Genomic DNA, 19996 nt, shown 5'->3' with positions numbered 1-19996 from the left:
GGAGCTGCGGGGTTACCATGGGAACCGAACCGCCGCGCCTCGCCCAGGACAGTTACACTTAGAGGCCTTGTAGGTGGAGGTCGTTGGGGCTTCCTCTCGGGAGGGCTGCGCCTCGATTGTGGAGTGTGGGTGTTCAGTGGCGGTTCAGTCAAGGGATGTTTCCCGCTGGGCCAAGGCCTGGGGATGACTGCGGGGTAGGAGGAGGGGACCAGGTTTCTGTAGGCTGGGGTTGGGGAGCAGAGGGAAGCGTTTGGTACAGCGGCGCCTGCCGTTCAGTTTTCGAAAACTAGATTTTAATATGCTCGACCAGGGGCGGTGGCTCACGCCTGTAATCCCAGCACTTTGGGAGGCCGAGGCGGGAGGATCACTTGCCATCAGGAGTTCGAGACCAGCCTGGCCAACATGGCGAAACCCCGTCTCTACTAAAAATACAAAAATTAGCCGGGCGTGGTGGTGGGCACCTGTAATCCCAGCTACTCGGGAGGCTGAGGCAGGAGAATCTCTTGAACCCAGGAGGCGGAGGTTGCAGTGAGCCGAGATCACGCCACTGCACTCCAGCCTGGGCGACAGAGGGAGACTGTCTCAAAAAAAAAAAAAAAAAAAAAAAAAAAAGCATATTAGGCACATGTTAGGTCATCATCAAATGTTAATTATGCCGAGATCGCGCCACTGCATTCCAGCCTGGGGGACAGAGGGAGACTCTGTCTCAAAAAAAAAAAAAAAAAGCATATTAGGCACATATGAGGTCATCATCAAATGTTAATTATCTCCATGAGCCAACATCAGCCTTCTAACCATAAGGGCGACTTCCTGGCTCCAGACTTTTTGATCCTATTAAGGAGGTTTTACCTTGTACCTGCCCATAGGACTAAGCAGTGCCAGTGGACACCATTAGGTATCACAGCTAACCAAAGGCATGACCAGGACAGATAAAGAAAAAAAGAAATGGAGAAAAAAGAAATAAAGGAGGTATATGTGGGCAGACTATTTGAGTCATACATAGCAACTTCTCTTGGGTTCTGCCAGCTAGCCTTCATACAGTCCAAGAATGGCCTGTGTGGGTTAGAGGGACAAAGATGTAGGTGTTTGGTGCTTTTCATTAGTTCTTAACAAACTCAACTACTGCTTTTCTGTAGGTTTTTGATAGTTTCTTTTCTCTCTCTTTTTTTTTTTGAGACAGAGTCTCACTCTGTTACCCAAGCTGGAGTGCAGTGGCGTGATCTCCACTCACTGCAACCTCTGCCTCCTGGGTTCAAGCTATTCTCCTGCCTCAGCCTCCCATGTAGCTGGGATTACAGGCATGCACCAGCATGCCCAGCTGATTTTTGTATTTTTAGTAGAGACAGGGTTTCGCCATGTTGGCCAGGCTGGTCTCAAACTCCTGACCTCAGGTGATCTGCCCGCCTTGGCCTATTTGATAGTTTCTGAGTGGTCTGTTCCATTCTGTATTTTCTTGGTTGCTAGGATGAACAGGAGCCACAATTTTATTATGCTTGGTTATGTTATTAGCTTTGGCCATTAAGTAGTGTCGTGAATCCCTCCCTCTGTTATTTGGGCTAAAGCCATGTCCTTCCAATGCCCTTTAGGGCTCTCTTTGATTCTTTTTCCAATGGCCACCCCTCCATTTTTCCGGCCACCCACTAGGTTTCTCATCATCCAGGAATATTGTGTATATTGCTTACAGAATTTGATCCTCCCATCACAGGTCCCCTGTGGTAGTGCCAGGAATTTTCCCACACTCCAGCAGCCAATCCCTCTTCTTCTTGTCAGGAGAAGATATTCTTGGGGAGTATTGTGAAAGGGAAGGTTTTGGGACTGGGTTTGGGGCCATCCCTAGTCCTGCTCATACCTCAGCTGATACTCTGGGCAAGGTGTACACCTCTAGCCTGAACTGAGCTCTTGTCCCAACTCTCAGCATCATCATGATGTTAAGCTGCCTCTTTCTTCTGAAGGCACTTCTTGCTCTTGGGTCCCTGGAATCCTGGATAACTGCAGGAGAACATGGTGAGCTATCATTTGGGATCCCTGGCCAACAGTAACAGAAAGTGACTAGAGGAGAGGAGAAGTCATCCCCTGCCTTCTCCCAGAGCAAGGTTGCTTGTAAGTGGAGATGATCATCTCTATAGGACAGGACTGGATGAATAGATTCTCAGGATGGCCTGGGTCATTCTTCCTGGCTTTCTTTACCCTCTCTGGACAAGGAGATAGGACTTCCAGTTGGGCTTACTAGAGGTTCTAGCTTTTCCCTAGAACTCATTAAATGAGAACAGGATCATCCCACCCTTTCTCTCTCATTATCTGCAGGATGGCTGCTCCTTTAGCAGTGGTGGATATATGTTAGTATTTGTGTATGAGGAGGGGAAGGTGGTTGCAGAATTTTTTTTTTTTTTTTTTTTTGAGATGGAGTCTCACTCTGTCACCCAGGCTGGAGTGCAGTGGCGTGATCTCAGCTCACTGCAAGCTCCACCTCCCAGGTTCACGCCATTCTCCCGCCTCAGCCTCCCGAGTAGCTGGGACTACAGGTGCCCGCCGCCACGCACAGCTAATTTTTTGTATTTTTAGTAGAGATGGGGTTTCACTGTGTTAGCCAGGATGATCTCGATCTCCTGACCTCATGATCCGCCCGCCTCGGCCTCCCAAAGTGCTGGGATTACAGGCATGAGCCATCGTGCCCAGCCAGAATTTTTTTTTTTTTAAGAGACAGGGTCTCATTCTGTCACCCAGGCTAGAGTGCAGTGGTGCAGAAATATTTTGGATAGAGATGCCTGGAGGGGCTGAAGGTCCATTCCCCATTTCTGAGGCCTGGCTAGTTACCCCAAACTCACATGGTATCTTTTGCAGCAAAAGAGGGAGAATGCCCTCCCGATAAGAACCCATGCAAAGAGCTGTGCCAGGGCGACGAATTGTGTCCGGCTGAACAGAAGTGCTGCACCACAGGCTGTGGTCGGATCTGCCGAGACATTCCTAAGGGTATGTTGGCATGAGGGGCAAAATCTGGGCATACTCTCTGACATTGCCTCTGGGATAGATGGAAGTAGAGAGCTTCCCACCTTCTAGGTTGCCTCTTGAAGTCTCCCTTGCCTAGAGTACTTCTTCTTTACTCTTTTAGGGTCCCTCCTCCTTTAATTATTCAGTGCCCCCAGTTGTTTGCCTTCCATCAGGAAAGAGCGCACCATCGATTATCTATGTCTTTTACTTTGGACTCAAAGTTCCTGTGAAGGCTGGAGGGAAGAGTTGTAAAGGGAAGGCTGTGTAAGATAATGATTAAGAGAGTAGACCCTAGAGCCAAGCAGACCTTTTTAAGCCTTAAGCCTTAGCTCTTTATAAATCTTAAGCTTTTAGCCTCAGTTTCCTCATCTATAAAATGGGGATAATTGTGAGGATCAAATGAGATGTTCATGGCACAAGGTAAACGTCAGTAAATGTTACAGTAAATATTTGCTCTTACTATTGTTGTTATTATTGTCTCTTTGTCTTAGCACCAGGGTTGAGAGGCTTAAATAAATCTCAGGACTTCCTTTTTCTGTTTTTCCCTTCTGCTGTGCCCGTGGGTGTTACCAGGCACTATTTTCTCTCTCTCTCTCTTTTTTTTTTTTTTTGAGACGGAGTTTCGCTCTTGTTGCTCAGACTAGAATGCAGTGGCGTGATCTCGGCTCACCGCAACCTCCGCCTCCCGGGTTCAAGTGATTCTCCTGCCTCAGCCTCCCAAGTAGCTGGGATTTACAGGCATGTGCCACCACCCCCGACTAATTTTGTATTTTTAGTAGAGATGGGGTTTCTCCATGTTGGCCAGGCTGTTCTCGAACTCCCTACCTCAGGTGATCCACCCGCCTTGGCCTCCCAAAGTGCTGGGATTACAGGTGTGAGCCATGGCGCTCGGCCTATTTTCTCTTTTCTTTGCTGTCTCCCTTTTTGCTACAGGGAGGAAAAGAGATTGCCTTAGGGTTATTCGGAAACAATCCTGTTTGAAAAGGTGCATCACTGATGAGACATGTCCAGGTGTAAAGAAATGCTGCACGCTTGGCTGCAACAAGAGCTGTGTAGTCCCAATCTCTAAACAGAAGCTGGGTAAGAAACGCTGTCCCCACACCTCATGGTCTGTTTGGTCTGCTTGTTTATTTCTCAAATATGCACATATCAGCTTGTTGGTTTTACTTTGCTGCTATATTCTGAGACCTTTTAAAAAAAAAAGATATACAAAGGGTGCACAAGCCATAATCATTTGTGGTATGTAGCCTGGGCAGGCAGAGGGAGGGTGCCAGAAGGGCAGCCTCAACTTACCCTCATTTGCAGACTGCTTTGAAAACGGTTGAGTAGTCGGGCATGGTGGCTCATGCCTGGAATCCCAGCACTTTGGGAGGCCAAGGCGGGCGGATCACGAGGTCAGGAGATCGAGACCATCCTGGCTAACACGGCAAAACTCCGTCTCTACTAAAAATACAAAAAAAGTAGCCGGGCGTGGTGGCGGGTGCCTGTAGTCCCAGCTACTTAGGAGGCTGAAGCAGGAGAATGGCGTGAACCCAGAAGGCGGAGCTTGCAGTGGGCCAAGATTATGCCACTGCACTCCAGCCTGGGTGACAGAGCGAGACTCTGTCTCAAAAAAGAAAAAAGAAAACCACTGGGTAATTCCCAGTTCCCATAATCAGTTGCAATATTATCTGTTAAAAAATCTTATCCTGAGAATCTGCAGAGACAGAAAAAAAAAAAAAAGAATCTTGATGCCTATGGAAGGTGGCACACATTTCCCCACTCATTTGCTCCTGAGATTCTTTTTTTTTTTTTTTTTGAGAGAGAGTCTTGCTCTGTCTCCCAGGCTAGAGTGCAGTGGTGTGATCTTGGCTCACTGCAACCTCTGCCTCCCAGGTTCAAGCAATTCTTCTGCCTCAGCCTCCCTAGTATCTGGGACTACAGGCATGTGCCACCACACCCGGCTAATTTTTTTATTTTTAGTAGAGACAGGTTTTTGTCGTGTTAGCCAGGATGGTCTCAATCTCCTGACCTCGTGATCCACCCACCTCAGCCTCCCAAAGTACTGGGATTACAGGCGTGAGCCACCACGCCTGGCCTGCTCCTGAGATTCTTATGTTCCCTGTGTACACACACGGCGGGGCTGTCTCCTGTGGGAAACAGATTCTTTTTCATTCTGGTCCTGGTAGAGAGGTATTTGAAAGAGATTCATTCTCCCTTTTGCAGAGTCCCAGTGACCTAATTATCCATTTATGCATTCATTTCTTCAACAAGTATTTATTGAATGTGTACTGTTTGCGAGATCCAGTGACGAGCTCCTGGTATATTGTGGAAAATACGGTAGATCCCATGCCCGCTTTCATGGAGCTCATAGTCTCATGGCAGAGAAAGAGGTTTAACAAATAAGCATGTAAATAAATATATAATTTCAAACTCTGATAAGGACAGGGAAGGAAAATTAAAGGGTGCTGAGAGACAGAGTAAAGCGGAGAACTCACTTTTATTTTTATTTTTTTGACAGTCTTGCTCTGTTGCTCAGGCTGGAGTGCAGTGGCACGATCTTGTTTCACTACAACCTCCACCTACCTTCTGGGCTCAAGCAATTCTCCTGCCTCAGCCTCCCGAGTAGCTGGGATTACAGGCCCATGCCACCCCACCTGGCTAATTTTTGTATTTTTAGGAGAGATGGGGTCTCACCATGTTGGCTGGGTTGGTCTCACACTCCTGGCCTCAAGTGATCCACCTGCCTTGGCCTCCCAAGGGCTGGTGTGAGCCACCGTGCCCGGCTGAGAACTCACATTGGATTGGGTGGTTGAGGATGGCATGTGTGGAGTGACATTTAAGCTGCAACCTGGAGAGCGATTTGAAGTTAGCCAGGTGAAGGGTGCGATGGACATTCCAGGAAGAGAGAGAAGCACACACAGAGGCCTTAAGATGACTAGGAGCTTGCCACATTTGAGAAATGGAAAGAAAGCTAGTACGGTTAGAGTAGAAATGGGAGGGAGAGAATGAAGGCAGATGAGGATGTAGACCAGTGAGACTAGGGAGGTAGCAGCGGGGATGGAGAAAGGTGACATAGTTGAGAAAATTTGGAGGTAGAAGTGGCAGGGCTCTCTGCTCTATTCCTTCTCCATTCCCTTGAGAGGCCCCTAAAACATATTAGAAATTGATGGCATGTCTTCTATGTCTAACCCCTTCCTATTTTCCTCTTGTTTCACGATTTTCATGGCTACTTTTGCTTATTTGTGCTTCCAAATATATTTTATTATAATATTATCTATTTTTCTTCCATCATTCCCAAATACCAAGACTACGTTCACTGGAGTGATGTTAGATATATAAATTAAATTAGCTTAAGGAGAACTGCTGTTATTATAATGTTGAATCTTTTTTTTTTCTTACCCTGTTTTATGGTACTGAAATGTTCTTTTTTTTTTTTGAGACAGGCTGTCGCCCAGGCTGGAGTACAGTGGCGTGATCTTGGCTCACTGCAACCTCTGCTCCCACATTCAAGTCATTCTTGTGCGTCAGCCTCCTGAGTAGCTGGGATTGCAGGCGTGTGCCACCATGCTCAGCTAATTTTTGTATTTTTAGAAGAGATGGGGTTTTGCCATGTTGGTCAGGCTGATCTCGAACTCCTGACCTCAGGTGATCTGCCCACCTCGGCTCCCAAAATGCTGGGATTACAGGCATGAGCCACTGTGCCTGGCCTATGTTGAATCCTATGCCTTCCCTGTTGATCAAGTGTATTTTGCATATTTCAGGGTGTTTTATAGTGTTAAAATATTTCTCCATAAATTTATGCCGAGGTATTTTATTTTCTTCTCTGCTGTTTTGAATATCTCTCATTATGTTTTCTAAAGGAACTGGAATCATTCTCTTATCTGAGTGCATGTGGTGGATGTTAGAGTGGAAAATCCTAGGTTTGGGTTGTCGGAGTCCTGGGTTCAAGCCTGAGGTTTGCCAGTTACTGGCCAGCAGGTCCCTGGGCAAGTAATTTTGAGCCTTAGTTCCCTTCTCTGTAAGGTGGGAAGAATAAACCTCGAAGGCTTGTTGTAATTATTCAAATTATGTAAAGTGTTTTGCCCTCAGTATATATTAACTTCCTTCCTCTTGCCTCCTAAGTGGGCTGGGTCGGAAGTACAATTTCTTTTTTTTGAGACTGAGTTTCGCTATTGTTGCCCAGGCTGGAGTGCAGTGGTGCAATCTCGGCTCACTGCAATCTCCACCTCCCAGGTTCAAGCGATTCTCCTGCCTCAGCCTCCCAAGTAGCTGGGATTATAGGCATGTGCCACTATGCTCAGCTAATTTTTTGTATTTAGTAGAGACGGCTTTTCAGCATGTTGGTCAGGCTGGTCTCAAACTCCTGACTTCAGGTGATCCACCGGCCTTGGCCTCCCAAAGTGCTGGGATTACAGATGTGAGCCACCATGCCCAGCAGGAGTACAATTTCTCACCAGCCCCTTTATTCAAAACCAGGATGGTTTTCTTCTTCCCTGATCACTTCCTCTCAGACCCTGAAGCCCTGTAACATGTGACAACCTTTTTCCTTCCAGTCAAACCTCTCCAGGTAGGAGGCCCCTTGCTGGTACCCATTGGGTCTGTCTGTGCCCGGCTTAGGCAGCTATCTTGGGCAGCCTGCCCATTAGAGAGAATGGAAGGTTGTTCTCCTTGCCAGGACTCTTGAGGCCCAGCTCTGGAACCAGCCTGGGAATCTGTCTCAGGCAGGTCACTGACTGCTGGCATGTAGGGCTTGGTACAATCTTCCCAGTGTTTGAAGCTGAGGGCTGAATTGTAGGGGCTAAGGGCGAGGCTGGCACCCAGGCACAGTACCTTTGTGAGCTGCTCTGGCCCCTGGCCAGCCCAGATAGGGCTTCCTTTTCCACTGGAGCTTGGCAGGCAGGCTAGAATAGTGATCTCCCGCAGATGTCCCAGAGCCTGCTGGGCTGAGCGGGGTTCCTAGCCTGGTGGGAGGTGATACTGGCTACTGCATTGGTAGTTAACTACTTTTCTATAGCTCCAGCCCTAGGGGAGGGCTAGGCTACTCACCCAACAGGACTGGTTGCTATACCCAACTCTACAGGAAGCTCTCCTTCCAGGGCTATGAAAAATTTCGCTTTCCTTAAGCTCTGACATTGCCAGAGGTTTACCATAGCCAGCACTGGTCTGTTTGGCAAAGTGGAGGTTCAGTCAGGTTGCCTGACGGCAAGGGCAGACATTGGGTCCTGCTCTCATGACACTGTTCTAGTCTGAACATGGGTCTGAATCCTGGCTCTTCTGCTTGCTTGCTGTGTGGCCTTGGGCAAGTCCCTTCATTTCTCTGAATCTCACTTTTATTATCTGTAAAATGGGGATAAGGATATTTAGCTCCCAGAGTGATAATGCAGTTGAGAAGAAATGCATTTTATTTATTTATTTATCTGGGACAAGGTCTCACTCTATCACCCAGGCTGGAGTGCAGTGGTGTGATCTCAGCCCACTGCAGCCTCAACCTCCTGGGCTCAGGTGATCCTTCTGCCTTAGTTCCCTGAGAAACTGGGACTACAGGCACAAACCACTGTGTCCGGCCAGAAATGCATTTAAAAAAGTCTGCAGTAAACCTGCCAGATAATGCTCAAGAGAGCTCATATGGTCATGCCAAGTACCTCTGTGTTCTGGTCCGCCCCTTCTCTGCCTCCTCACCTATCTGATGCCTGACCTATCCGTTTACTCACCCACTTATTCATGTATTCACTGTATATTGAGTGTGGCTACCCTACCTGGCATGTGGGTCTGCAGTGGTGAGGAAGGCAGCCGTGGTCCTTGCCACCCTGGGGCTTGCTGATAGTGTGACAGACAGGAAATGATCAAGAAAACAAATACATAATAACCGCAAGATGATGATGAGTCATGAGTGCTTTGAAGGTAATGGAAGAAGAGAGAAGGAGGCTGCTTTCTTTTGAGGTTGGAGAGGTAGGCAGGGCCCAGACTTTCGGGGGTCTTCAGGGCTTCTTTCTCTCTTAGGCTTTATTCTAAGTGCAATAGGAAGCCTTTGAGGGGGTTTAAAAGCAGGAGAGGCCTTGTCCAGTTTTCATTTTAAAAAGACCACTCTGCCAGTATATGAAGAATGGATGGGGGCAAGTGTAGAAGATGGAAGACCAGTTAGGAGGCTATTGTGGCAGGCTGGGAGAGATGATCGGGGCTTAGACTGGGTTGGAGATACTGCAGACATAGAAAAATGGAAGGCGGCCGAGCGCAGTGGCTGATGCCTGTAATCCCAGCACTTTGGGAGGCCAATGCGGGCAGATCACGAGGTCAGGAGTTTGAGACCAGCCTGGCCAACATGGTGAAACCCCATCTCTACTAAAAATACAAAAATTAGCCGGGCATGATGGTGGGCGTCTGTAATCCCAGCTACTCGGGAGGCTGAGGCAGGAGAATCGCTTGAACCTAGGAGGTGGAGGTTGCAGAGAGCCGAGATCGCACCACTGCACTCCAGCCTGGGCAACAAGAGCGAAACTCCATCTCAAAAAAAAGAAAAAAAATCCAAAACCAAAAAGCCCCCAAAAAACCAATAACAATGAAAAAGAAAAATGGAAGGCTTACATGTTTGTGAAGGTAGAATTGATGGGACTGGGTGAACAAGTAAGTGGCTGCAGGCATTGAGGGAGACGGGGTATCAAGAAGGGTGGTAGATATTCAGCTTGAGCAGTTGGGTGATGGTGGTGTTCTTTACTGAGACAGGGACAACCTGGGGGAAGAGGTTTTGGAGTGAAGATTCTGATTCTGGCCTGACAGTTGTCTTCTTGGGCCTCCTCATGGCTCACCTCCCCACTGTATGAAACCTGACCACTCCAGATCCCCTGTGACCCTCTGTTTTGCTTATTATCATATATGTATTATCTTTTACGTGGGCTGATGGCATGGCCTCCCTGGGTGTCTGGCTGACCCTTTTCTAAAACCTCACTGCAGGTTGTATAGAAAAGAGTTAACATAACAAGCCTGAGACCGCTCTTCTTAAAAAGGCTTGCTGGCAAGGCTGGGCCTTGGCTGGCTTCTGGGAACTTGGATTTTGTGGGTATTTGTACTACTCTAACTGATAAGAGTGGTTCACTGTGCCTAAACTGTTTGTGTAAACATTGTGGTTTAGGCTGAACATCTGCTTTCCTTCTGAGAGTCTGGAATCTTGGTACGTGCTAGGCAGAGGGTGCCCAAGTGACCAGCCCCCAGTAGAGAACTTTCACAGTGAGTGTCTAATGAGTTTCCCTGGTAGAAAACACTTCACACATGTCTTAATTACATGCTGGAAGAATTAAGTGCATCCTGTGACTCTACTGGGAGGACTCTTGAAAATCAGCACCTGATTTCCTCTGGACTTTTCCCTTTGATGATTTTTCTTTGTATCCTTTTGCTGTAATAAATCATAGCCATGGGTATGACTATACACTGAGTCTTGCTAATGAATCACTGAACCTGGAAGTAAGTGGTCTTGAGGACTGCCTCCACACTGGTGGATAACTTTTCCTAACCTCTAAAACTATCTACCACTGGATCTTCTATTTTGGTGGAACTGGGCAGAGTGAGTCCCAGTGCTTCTTGGTTTTTGTGTGATCCTTGCTGCAGTGTAGGGGATCATGATGATGATGATGATGTGTGTGTGTGTGTGTGTGTGTGTCTATGTGTGTGTTTGAGATGGAGTCTCGCTCTGTCACCCAGGATGGAGTGCAGTGGTGTGATCTCGGCTCACTGCAACCTCTGCCTCCCAGGTTCAAGCAATTCTCCTGCCTCAGCCTCCCCAGTAGCTGGGATTACAGGCACCCACCACCACACCCGGCTTTTTTTTTTTTTTTTTTGTATTTTTAGTAGAGACAGGGTTTCAACATGTTGGCCAGATTGGTTTTGAACTCCTGACCTCAAGTGTTTCACCCACCTTGGCCTCCCAAAGTGCTGGGATTACAGGCATGAGCCACTGAGCCAGGCCCATGATGTGGTTTAAAGGGCATGAGACCTTATATCAGAGCTGGGGATTTGTGACTCAGTTCTGCTACCATTGACCTCAGGCCAATCCCTCTCTCTAGTTGTCTGTCTCTCTATTTACAGGAGAAGGGGAGTAAGTTTGTTAGCTCAGAGGGCCCTTCTTGGGTTAAGAAGTGCCGAAATTTTACTTTTCCAACAACAACTGGCATCTTTCTCTCAGACATAGTGGCAGGTTGGAGCTGAGGCAGCAGGACAGACTGTGAGTGAGTATTTCCTGGGCTTCAGCTTCACTCCTTTTTTGGTGATAGCTTAGAGTCTTGGGATGGGTGCTGATAGAGGGTGGGGAACCGTCATCCCCATTCTGGCTACTGTTCCTATTTCTCTTCCTGATTCCTGGTAAGCTAATTGTGAGGTGATTAGGGAGCATGTCTTATGAGGAACTGACCTTACCTAGCATGGCAAAGCCAGGACAGTGAAAGACAGAGGATCCTGCCTGAAAGAATGGCATCCGCCAGGTTTTTGTAAGGTCTCTGGAGATAGGAAAAGGCCCAGCCAGATTTCAGGTCAGTATAAAGAGGTACAAAGGGCCAGGCATGGTAACTCATGCCTGTGACGTCAGCACTTTGGGAGGCTGAGGCGGGAGGATTGCTTGAGGCCAGAAGGTCAAAACAAGCCTAGTCAACATAGTGAGACCCTGTCTCTATAAAAAATAAAAATAATTAGCTGGGCCTGGTAGTGTGTGCCTATAGTTCAGCTACTCAGGAGGCTGAGGTTGGAGGATTGCTTGAGCCCAGGAGTTCAAGAGTTTGAGGCTGCAGTAAGCCACCATTGCGGCACTGCACCCCAGCCTGGGTGACAAAGCGAGACCCTGTCTCAAAAAAAAAAAAAAAAGGTATAAAGGCTGTCTAGCTTAAGTAGGATAGCATAATCTGGCTTGGAGGTAGTGAGGCCCCATTAATTCCAGGTGTTAGAGCTGAGAGAAAGGGATCACGTGGCAGGGATTCATATAAGGCAGGGTGTCAGACTGGGTGGCATTGCTGGGCACTGGTCAAAAGCGAGGTGCTGTGACCCTCTGGGCCTCCAGGAAGCCTGGCCTGGAAAAGGGTAGAGGTAAGTGCTCCATGCCAGGTCTTGAGGACGAGGGCAGAGAGTAGCAGAGAGCTCCCGGCATTGGTCATCTCAAGGTCAAGCTCAGCAAAATGGTGAAATCTGGGACGTATGGCACTCCCAGTTTCTAGGGCACATGGCATAATTTTATGAGAAGTTTATGTCACCGGGTTTTTCCACCAGGGAGATTTTTACTCCCAGCCTTCTCAGCTGTGAGATAGAAGGCTTTTGTTCCTTGTTAAATGGATTTCAGTGTTTGTCAAGCAGGTGGGGAGGTGCAGGGAGATGCATTTGGTGGTTACAGTGACCACATTTTCTGAGTCAAAAATCAGGACACATAGTTTTGATGTGATCTCGCAGTAGCACAGGATATTTGAAATAGGGGCTGTTCAGGAAAATCTCAGGATACAGGGTTACTACGCCTGGGTTGTTTAGCTGCATGTATTCTCCTTGGATTCCAATACTTGCTTTTTCCATCATGGCAGACTTCCCAGAGCCAGCTGTATGCAATCATACTTACCTGTTCCTACTCAGAGGCACTGGGCCAGTCTTGCTTTGGTTTTCTGCGAAATCTTTAATTGCCTGTCACCTTTCTCTTTACTTAAGAAACTTGAAATAAACACTAAGATGAATGAGTCATGGTGAATTGGTTTGGTTTGGATGTGGCCTTCTTTGGGTGTGCCTGCGCCTGGGGCCCTGGCCAGTTGCCTGCATGTTTTAAGGATAGTGTAGTAGAAAAAGTACTTTACCGCAAATCAAGAGGCTGAGTGTTGTTCTGCCTTGCTGCTGACTCACTCTGTAGTTCTGGGCAAGATCCTTCTCTGAGTTTATTTTCATAGGGAATGTGTTTGGCTGCACACAACAGAAAATTAATCATATAGGGGTTTGTTTTTCTCATATAACAAGAATTCCTGAGGCTGGGATGGTGGCTCCATGATGCTAACAAGGATGAAACTATTCCCCTCTTTCTCCTTTGCAATTCTTTTTTTTTTTTTTTAACATTTACATTTTATTATTTATTTATTTTAAAAGACGATGGTTAGATGCCACAAAGTAGGTGGCAATGCTTGAACCATATGCGTGTTGTCAGGCCCAAAGGCCTCTTCCATCCTTGTCGAGGAGAGTGCTAACCTTCTCTCCTTTCATACAACACCTCTTTGCAATTCTTGACCATTTCGTTAAGCTGAGTTGCCTCCTCATTGAAAGAAGGCTACTCTGCCTCTCTGTGTAATGTCTATCTTTGGACTGGAAGGAGAAAGAAGTGAGGGAGCAGTTTGAAAGGGGTATTCCCTGTGTCAGGAATACAAAAGTTTCCCAGTTTATGTCCTAGTTTGTGGTCACCCCTAGTTGCAAGAGAGTATGGGGAAACAAATCATTTTAGCTGGACCTGTTGCCTCTCAGAATAAACTTGGTATCCAGTATCTATTGCTGCATAAGAAACCATCTCCAAACTTCATGACTTAAAGCAATATAGTTACTCTTTCTCACAGTTGTGTAGGTTGCCTGAGCTTGGCTGGGCAGTTCATATACCCACACGATGTAGCTGTGGTCATTCATTTAGCTGCATTCAGCTGGGAGCTTAGCAGGGAGCTCAACTGGAGCCACAACGTCCAGGATGACCTCTCTTCTAGGTTCTGTCTCCGTGGGGCATCTCATCATCCCACAGCGTAGTTCAAGCTGCTTTATAGCATGGCGGCTGGTTTCCAAGAGGAAGTATTCTGAGTGGACAAGCCCCAGTACGCTAGTGCTTATCAAGCCTCTGCTTACATTACATTTGCTAATGTCCCATTGGTCAAAGCAAGTCAGATGGTCAAACCCAGAGTAGGTATGGAAGGGGACTACAAAAGGGCCTGAATCCCAGGAGATAAAGTTCACTGGAGGCCACCATTGTAAATGTCTGCCACAGGGAGAATTCAGGGAGAATGTTGGCCACAGTGGGTTAGACCTGAACAGTGTTTTTCAAACTGTGAGTCCTGAAAGCAATTTAGTAATTAGGAAAAATAAGAACTAGAATATAAAATATCAGGGTGGGCTGGGTGGGGTGGCTCACGCCTGTAATCCTGGCACTTTGGGAGGCTCAGGCGGGAGGATCACTTGAGCCAGGAGTTTGATATCAGCCTAGGGAACATAGTGAGACTCTGTCTCTACAAAATAAATAAATAAAATTACCCAGGCCTGGTGGCTTGTGCCTGTAGTCCCAGGTACTCAGGAGGCTGTGGTGGGAGGATCCCTTGAGCGCAGGAGTTTCAGGCTGCAATGAGCTATGATTGTGCCACTGTACTTTAGCCTGGGTGATACAGTGAGACCCTGTCTCTACAAAATAAATAAATAAATAAGCCAGGCATGATGGCTTGTGCCTGTAGTTCTAGCCACTCAGGAGGCTGAGGTGGGAGGATCCCTTGAATGCAGGAGTTTGAGGCTGCAGTGAGCTATGATTATGCCACTGCACTTTGGCCTGGGCAACACAGTGAGACCCTGTCTTAAAAAAATCAGATGTATTGCAGATACATGATACACATAAATATTTACATTATATATGTATATAAATATATAACTATATATAAACATACACATGGGACACAATGAAAAATGTGTTTCATATTGTGAGCGTCTCTGGCCTCCAATGCTTTGATTCTGTAGCAGAGTTTGGTGGTGAATGTCCCGCTGACCCCCTTCCATGTGAGGAGCTGTGTGATGGGGATGCATCCTGTCCCCAGGGGCATAAATGCTGCAGCACCGGCTGTGGCCGCACCTGCCTCGGAGACATTGAGGGAGGTATGTTGGCTCTTTTGGGAAGAAATCCTTGAGTGTTTCCTGAGAAGAGTGCTTCTCTTTCCCTTCCTGGGAGGAGCTAGGATTCTCATCCTTCCTGTCCCTCTAGTCCCCCAACCCAAAGCAACCCATTCTTCTAGGGCCGAGGGGCCCTGTCGACATTAAAAGAACTGGGGGAAGGCACTGTGGGGCAGTAGGAACTACTTGGGCTGGAAGACAGACAGTGTGGCTTTTGGTCTTGATTCTGCTGAGGTTTTGCTTTGTGACCTTGGGTAAGCAAACCCGTCTTTTTGAGCCCAAATTTCTTTATCTGTAAAATGAAGGAGTTGCCCAAGATCCTGATTTTCAGATCTAATTTTTAACAAAAAGCTTCTCCCCTGCCCCAAATGAAATCTTAGTTGGAAACATATATATATATATATATATATTTTTTTTTTTTTTGAGACAGAGTCTTGGTCTGTACCCCAGGCTGGAGTGTAGTGGCGTGATCTTGGCTCACTGAAACCTCTGCCTCCGGGGTTTCTTCTGCCTCTGAGGCAATTCTTCTGCCTCAGCCTCCTGAGTAGCTGGGATTACAGGCACACGCCACCATGCCCAGCTAATTTTTGTATTTTTAGTAGAGATGGGTTTTCATCATGTTGACCAGGCTGGTCTTGAACTCCTGACCTCGTGATCTGCCTGTCTCGGCCTCCCAAAGTGCTAGAATTACAGGCGTGAGCCACCACGCCCAGCTGGAAACACACACACACACACACACACACACACACACACACAGATAAAAGCATTCCTGTTCCAATGCCTTTTTTTCTTCAACATTTTAAAAAAACAAATATTTTTGAGTGCCAGGCACTGTGGATCTCCATTAAAGAATCATTGACCCTTGTGCTATCTTAGTCCCTTTAGATTCCCAGGCAGTGCTCAAGGCTGAGGACAGACTCTTGTCTGTATGTAGCTTATAGCCCATCAGGCAAGATAGACATATTCCTTTTAAATAAGGGATTATGATAAAGTTTGATGAGAGGAAGCATACAGGGTGCTACAGGAGCACAAAGCAAGGACATCAAACCTTGTCTAGGGTGGCAGAGGAGGCCACCGTGAGGAAGTGACACTATGAATCCAGAGCATAGGGGGAGGGGGAGTGGTCTGGGAGGCTTGCCCCTGCCACACCTCACCCACCCCCACCCCAAACCTGCAGAGGTGTCAATCCCTGAGTTACCTCTTGGGAACTCCCTTTGGGGCACCATTTGAAAACTCTGGGCTCAGAGGTCTCTTGGGTTCCTAAAGATTCTGAGATCCTCCAGCGCCATGGTTTCCCAGCCAGTTTAGTTGGGTCTAGTGAGGGTCAGGGGTTGATTGACCTAGAGCCTCTGTGTGTAAGTTCAAGATGGGAACATGGAGATGGCAGAGCTGATGCCCTGTCCCTTTTCCTGGGCCTGTTGTTCCCACAGGGCGGGGCGGTGATTGTCCAAAAGTTCTGGTGGGCCTGTGCATTGTTGGCTGTGTGATGGATGAGAATTGTCAAGCTGGAGAAAAATGTTGCAAGTCAGGCTGTGGCCGCTTCTGTGTCCCACCAGTACTGCCCCCAAAACTGACCATGAACCCCAACTGGACTGTGAGGTCTGATTCCGAATTAGGTGAGTACAGTCCATTGTCATCAACAATAACAGACAACTGCTATGTGCAAAGCACTGGCTTAGGTGCTGGGAAGGGGACTTCAGAAGGTCAGGAAAAGTCTAGTTGGAGAGAAAGAACCTATGTCCCAGATGAAAACCCTCATACAAACAGTACAGGCTTACACCTGTTCTCAGGTGTGGCAAACCTGTGTCCCAGATGAGAACCCTCATATAAACAGTACAGGCTTACACCTGTTCCCAGGTGTGGCTCCCTGGGAAGGTCTCTGTGGGAGAGGTGGGATTTGATTGAGGCGCTTAAGGCTAGGCAGATGCGACAAAGGGAGGATAGCACAGGGACATGCCAGACAGGCAATCTGGTGATTGCTGGCAAAGGAACACCGGGTGGGAATGTGTGGGATATGTTTGGGAGGTGAGGAGTGGGGGCAGGGTGGGTAAAGGAACAGACGTATCTCCAGTTTTTTTTTTTTTTTTTTTGAGATGGAGTTTCACTCTTGTCACCCAGGCTGGAGTGCAATGGCACAATCTCGACTCACTGCAACCTCTGCCTCCTGGATTCAAGCAATTCTCCTGCCTCAGCCTCCCAAGGCTGGGATTTACAGGCGCCTGCCATCATACCTAGCTGATTTTTGTATTTTTAGTAGAGACAGTGTTTCACCATGTTGGCCAGGTCTGGTCTCGAGCTCCTGATCTCAGGTTATCCACCCACCTTGGCCTCCCAAAGTGCTGGGATTACAGGCATGAGCCACTGTGCCCGACCATAATTCCAGTTTTTTATAACAGGAGATATAAGGTTGACATCTGAATAATAAGAGCCTTCAGTGCCAGTTTGGATTGGATTGTCTGGGAAGCAAGGAGCTATTTAAGACTTTTGAGAGCAATATAGGCCAAGCTTTCCTAGGGTGGAGGGAAAACATTTCAGGTAGCTGAAGCCAGGAGGGCACAGCTGTGACTTGATGTTTCTTCTACTTGCAGAGATCCCGGTGCCCTAGCTGTGCTGATTTGTCTGGAGCTTCTTTGGTAATTCTGGAAGCTTTTCCTGGCAGTCAAGAGAGGGTGACATCCTGGGGCTTGTGACATTTCCAGGGGCACTCATGGCCCTCTCTGCGCTGCTTCTCCTCCTGCCGCTGACCAGAGCATGGGAAATAGCCCTGGATTGGGCAGTGGGTGTGTGGTGCTTCTCTTTCCCAATAAAGGCTGGTGCTGACCTCTTGTTTGTGCTATTTGAGGGCTCAGATGATATGGGAGAGCTAGAGGGTATGTGCGTGCCTGTGGGATTTACATATTTAGGACAGATGGGTAATCCATTCTTTGTGAGGACACTGAAAATGGGTTTTGGTTGGGTGTGGCTAGGGAAGAGATGGGTGGAAACTAAACTGAGAGTGACTTGCCATAGATGTCTTTCTCAAGCCCTGGTGGGGGTGGAGGTCAGTCTCTTTTGGACCTGCTGACCTTCTTTCTTTTATTGGAGAATGTGGGTTGAGGGTGGAACAAGGGTGAGTGGCTAGTTTTTTTTTTTTTTTTTTTTTTGAGATGTAGTCTCACTCTGTTGCCCAGGCTGGAGTGCAGTGGCACAATCTTGGCTCACTGCAACCTCTGCCTCTTGGGTTCAAGTGATTCTCCTGCCTCAGTCTCCCGAGTAGCTGGGACTACAGGCGCGCTACCATGCCTGACTAATTTTTGTATTTTTAGTAGAGACGGGGTTTCACCATGATGGCCAGGCTTATCTTGAACTGCTGACCTCAGGTGATCTGCCTGCCTTGGCCTCCCAAAGTGCTGGGATTACAGGCGTGAGCCACTGTGCCCAGCCGAGTGGCTAGTTTCTTATAGATGTTGGAATGTTCCCACCTTGGACCTCCTTCCTTGAGGGCCAGCCCTTGGCTCCAAGACAGGCAGTTTGTCCCCTCCAGGTAGCTTTATTTTAGGGAGGGGATATCCCTAGGTTCTTGGGACCAAGATAATTTTTTAAAGTTATGTTTTTTATTTATATGAAATGGATTATATTGTGTATCTTGGAGATCTTTCATGTCATCACGTATATTCTTTTAATAGAACTCTATGAAATGGGTAATTTATTTAACTAGTTATCTTTTTTTTTTTTGAGACGAAATCTTGCTCTGTCGCCTAGGCTGGAGTGCAGTGGCACGATCTCCGCTCACTGCAACCTCCGCCTCCTGGGCTCAAGCAATTCTCTTACCTCAGCCTTCTGAGTAGCTGTGCCTTTGACTGTTTTAGTAGAAACCCTGTCTCTACTAAAAATACAAAAATTAGCCGGGTGTGGTGGTGTGATGATATAATGATTTTTTAAAAAACTATGTGCATGTATTCGAGTTTTTAAATAAACAACAAAATGATAAAACAGTGGAAGAGGGATCTGCCAAAATGTTCAGCAGCCCATCACACAGACACTGGCCCTTCCCAGTTCCCTGCAACATGATCCTGGAGTCATGGATGTTTCTGGGTTGGCCACTGCGAGGTTCATGCCAGCCACTCTTTTTCAGATCAGGCAACATTGACATGTCTACTGTACTCAAAAGAGATAAATGTTCTGAACCAGGTAGAAACCAGAATTTCACATGCCAGGATGAAAACAAGGGGGAGAAGGCACAGACACTCAGCAGTGGTCGGGTGCAGTGGCTCACGCCTGTAATCCCAACATTTTCGGAGGCCAAGGCAGGCAGATCACTTGAGGTCAGGAGTTCAAGACCAGCCTGACCAACATGGTGAAACCCCGTCTCTACTAAAAATACAAAAATTAGCCAGGCTTGGTGGTGCACGCCTGTAATCCCAGCTACTCAGGAGGCTGAGGCAGGAGAATTGCTTGAACCTGGGAGGTGGAAGTTCCAAGTGAGCCGAGATCCTGCCATTGCACTCCAGCCCGGGCGACAAGAGCGAAACTCCGTCTCAAAAAAAAAAAACAAAAAAAAAAACATCAGTATGGTAGAACTTTCAATGAAAAACAACAGTCTGGGAATCCTCTAATATTGCAGAATGATGTTCTGTCAGGGTGGAGAGTGGGACTGGAGAGACAGGTGTGAGCCCCAGGCACAGCTCAGGCTGAGCAATGGGAGAGCTACTCCTTGCAGACCTTTCCTCCTCGTCTGGAGGCTCACCCTTTCCAGAGGGAGCTGCTGACCTGCTTACAGGTAGCAACGTCGAGAGAGATAGAGAGATAGATAGATGTATAGAGAGATAGAGATGGAGATGAGAGAGAGATAGAGATGAGAGAGAGTGCTGAAGGGTTAAATTTGAAAGCTGGCAGTTAAAGGCTGAGCTGGGGCCAAATTCCCACCCCCAGGTCTTTCTGGGCAGCTTTCTCTACTGTTGGACCCTGAACTAAAGAAGCCGTTAGAACCTTTCCTTCCTCAGGGTTTAAGTCCATTTCAGCCTTGGTCCTGGGGTGGAAATGACCCAGGAGCAGGTCTCAGTGGACCGTGATCCTACTCTCTCACCTTGCACCCCGAAATTAGCCTCTGACCAGGTTGAAAAGCCACCCTTCTCCCCCGCCCTGCTCCTCAGCTTCCTCATCGTGGGCAGGAATGTCTGGGGCTCCAGTGTAGGCT

The 19996-nt window shown here is 47.6% G+C and overlaps 1 protein-coding gene and 1 non-coding gene across 9 annotated transcripts; one reads left to right on the top strand and one right to left on the bottom strand.

The window, feature by feature from the left end:
* The first annotated feature begins 8 nt into the window (after nt 1–8).
* On the top strand, nt 9–17640 carry WFDC3 (WAP four-disulfide core domain 3). Of its 8 annotated transcripts, none has more exons than XM_016938008.3 (8): nt 51–194; nt 867–969; nt 1953–2004; nt 2842–2970; nt 3922–4068; nt 14671–14805; nt 16251–16436; nt 17409–17640. In XM_016938008.3, exons 2-8 carry the CDS (start codon nt 946–948, stop codon nt 17423–17425), a joined length of 690 nt encoding a protein of 229 aa, XP_016793497.2. In that variant the 5' UTR covers nt 51–194; nt 867–945; the 3' UTR covers nt 17426–17640. The 8 variants fall into 8 exon arrangements, with proteins under 8 accessions (XP_016793496.2, XP_016793497.2, XP_016793495.2 ...); XM_016938006.4 differs by having other exon boundaries at nt 1916–2004; XM_016938007.3 differs by lacking the exon at nt 867–969 and having other exon boundaries at nt 9–69; nt 1916–2004.
* Nucleotides 13058–13183, bottom strand: LOC112206587 (U6atac minor spliceosomal RNA). Its single transcript, XR_002941006.1, has one exon. It is a non-coding gene; the product is annotated as a U6atac minor spliceosomal RNA (small nuclear RNA).
* Nucleotides 17641–19996: the final 2356 nt, after the last annotated feature.

Source organism: Pan troglodytes, chromosome 21 (assembly GCF_028858775.2).
Source record: "Pan troglodytes isolate AG18354 chromosome 21, NHGRI_mPanTro3-v2.0_pri, whole genome shotgun sequence".
Classification (NCBI taxonomy): domain Eukaryota; kingdom Metazoa; phylum Chordata; class Mammalia; order Primates; family Hominidae; genus Pan; species Pan troglodytes.
The sequence above is the reverse complement of the archived record's forward strand: the minus strand, read 5'-3'. Positions and strand labels throughout refer to the sequence as shown.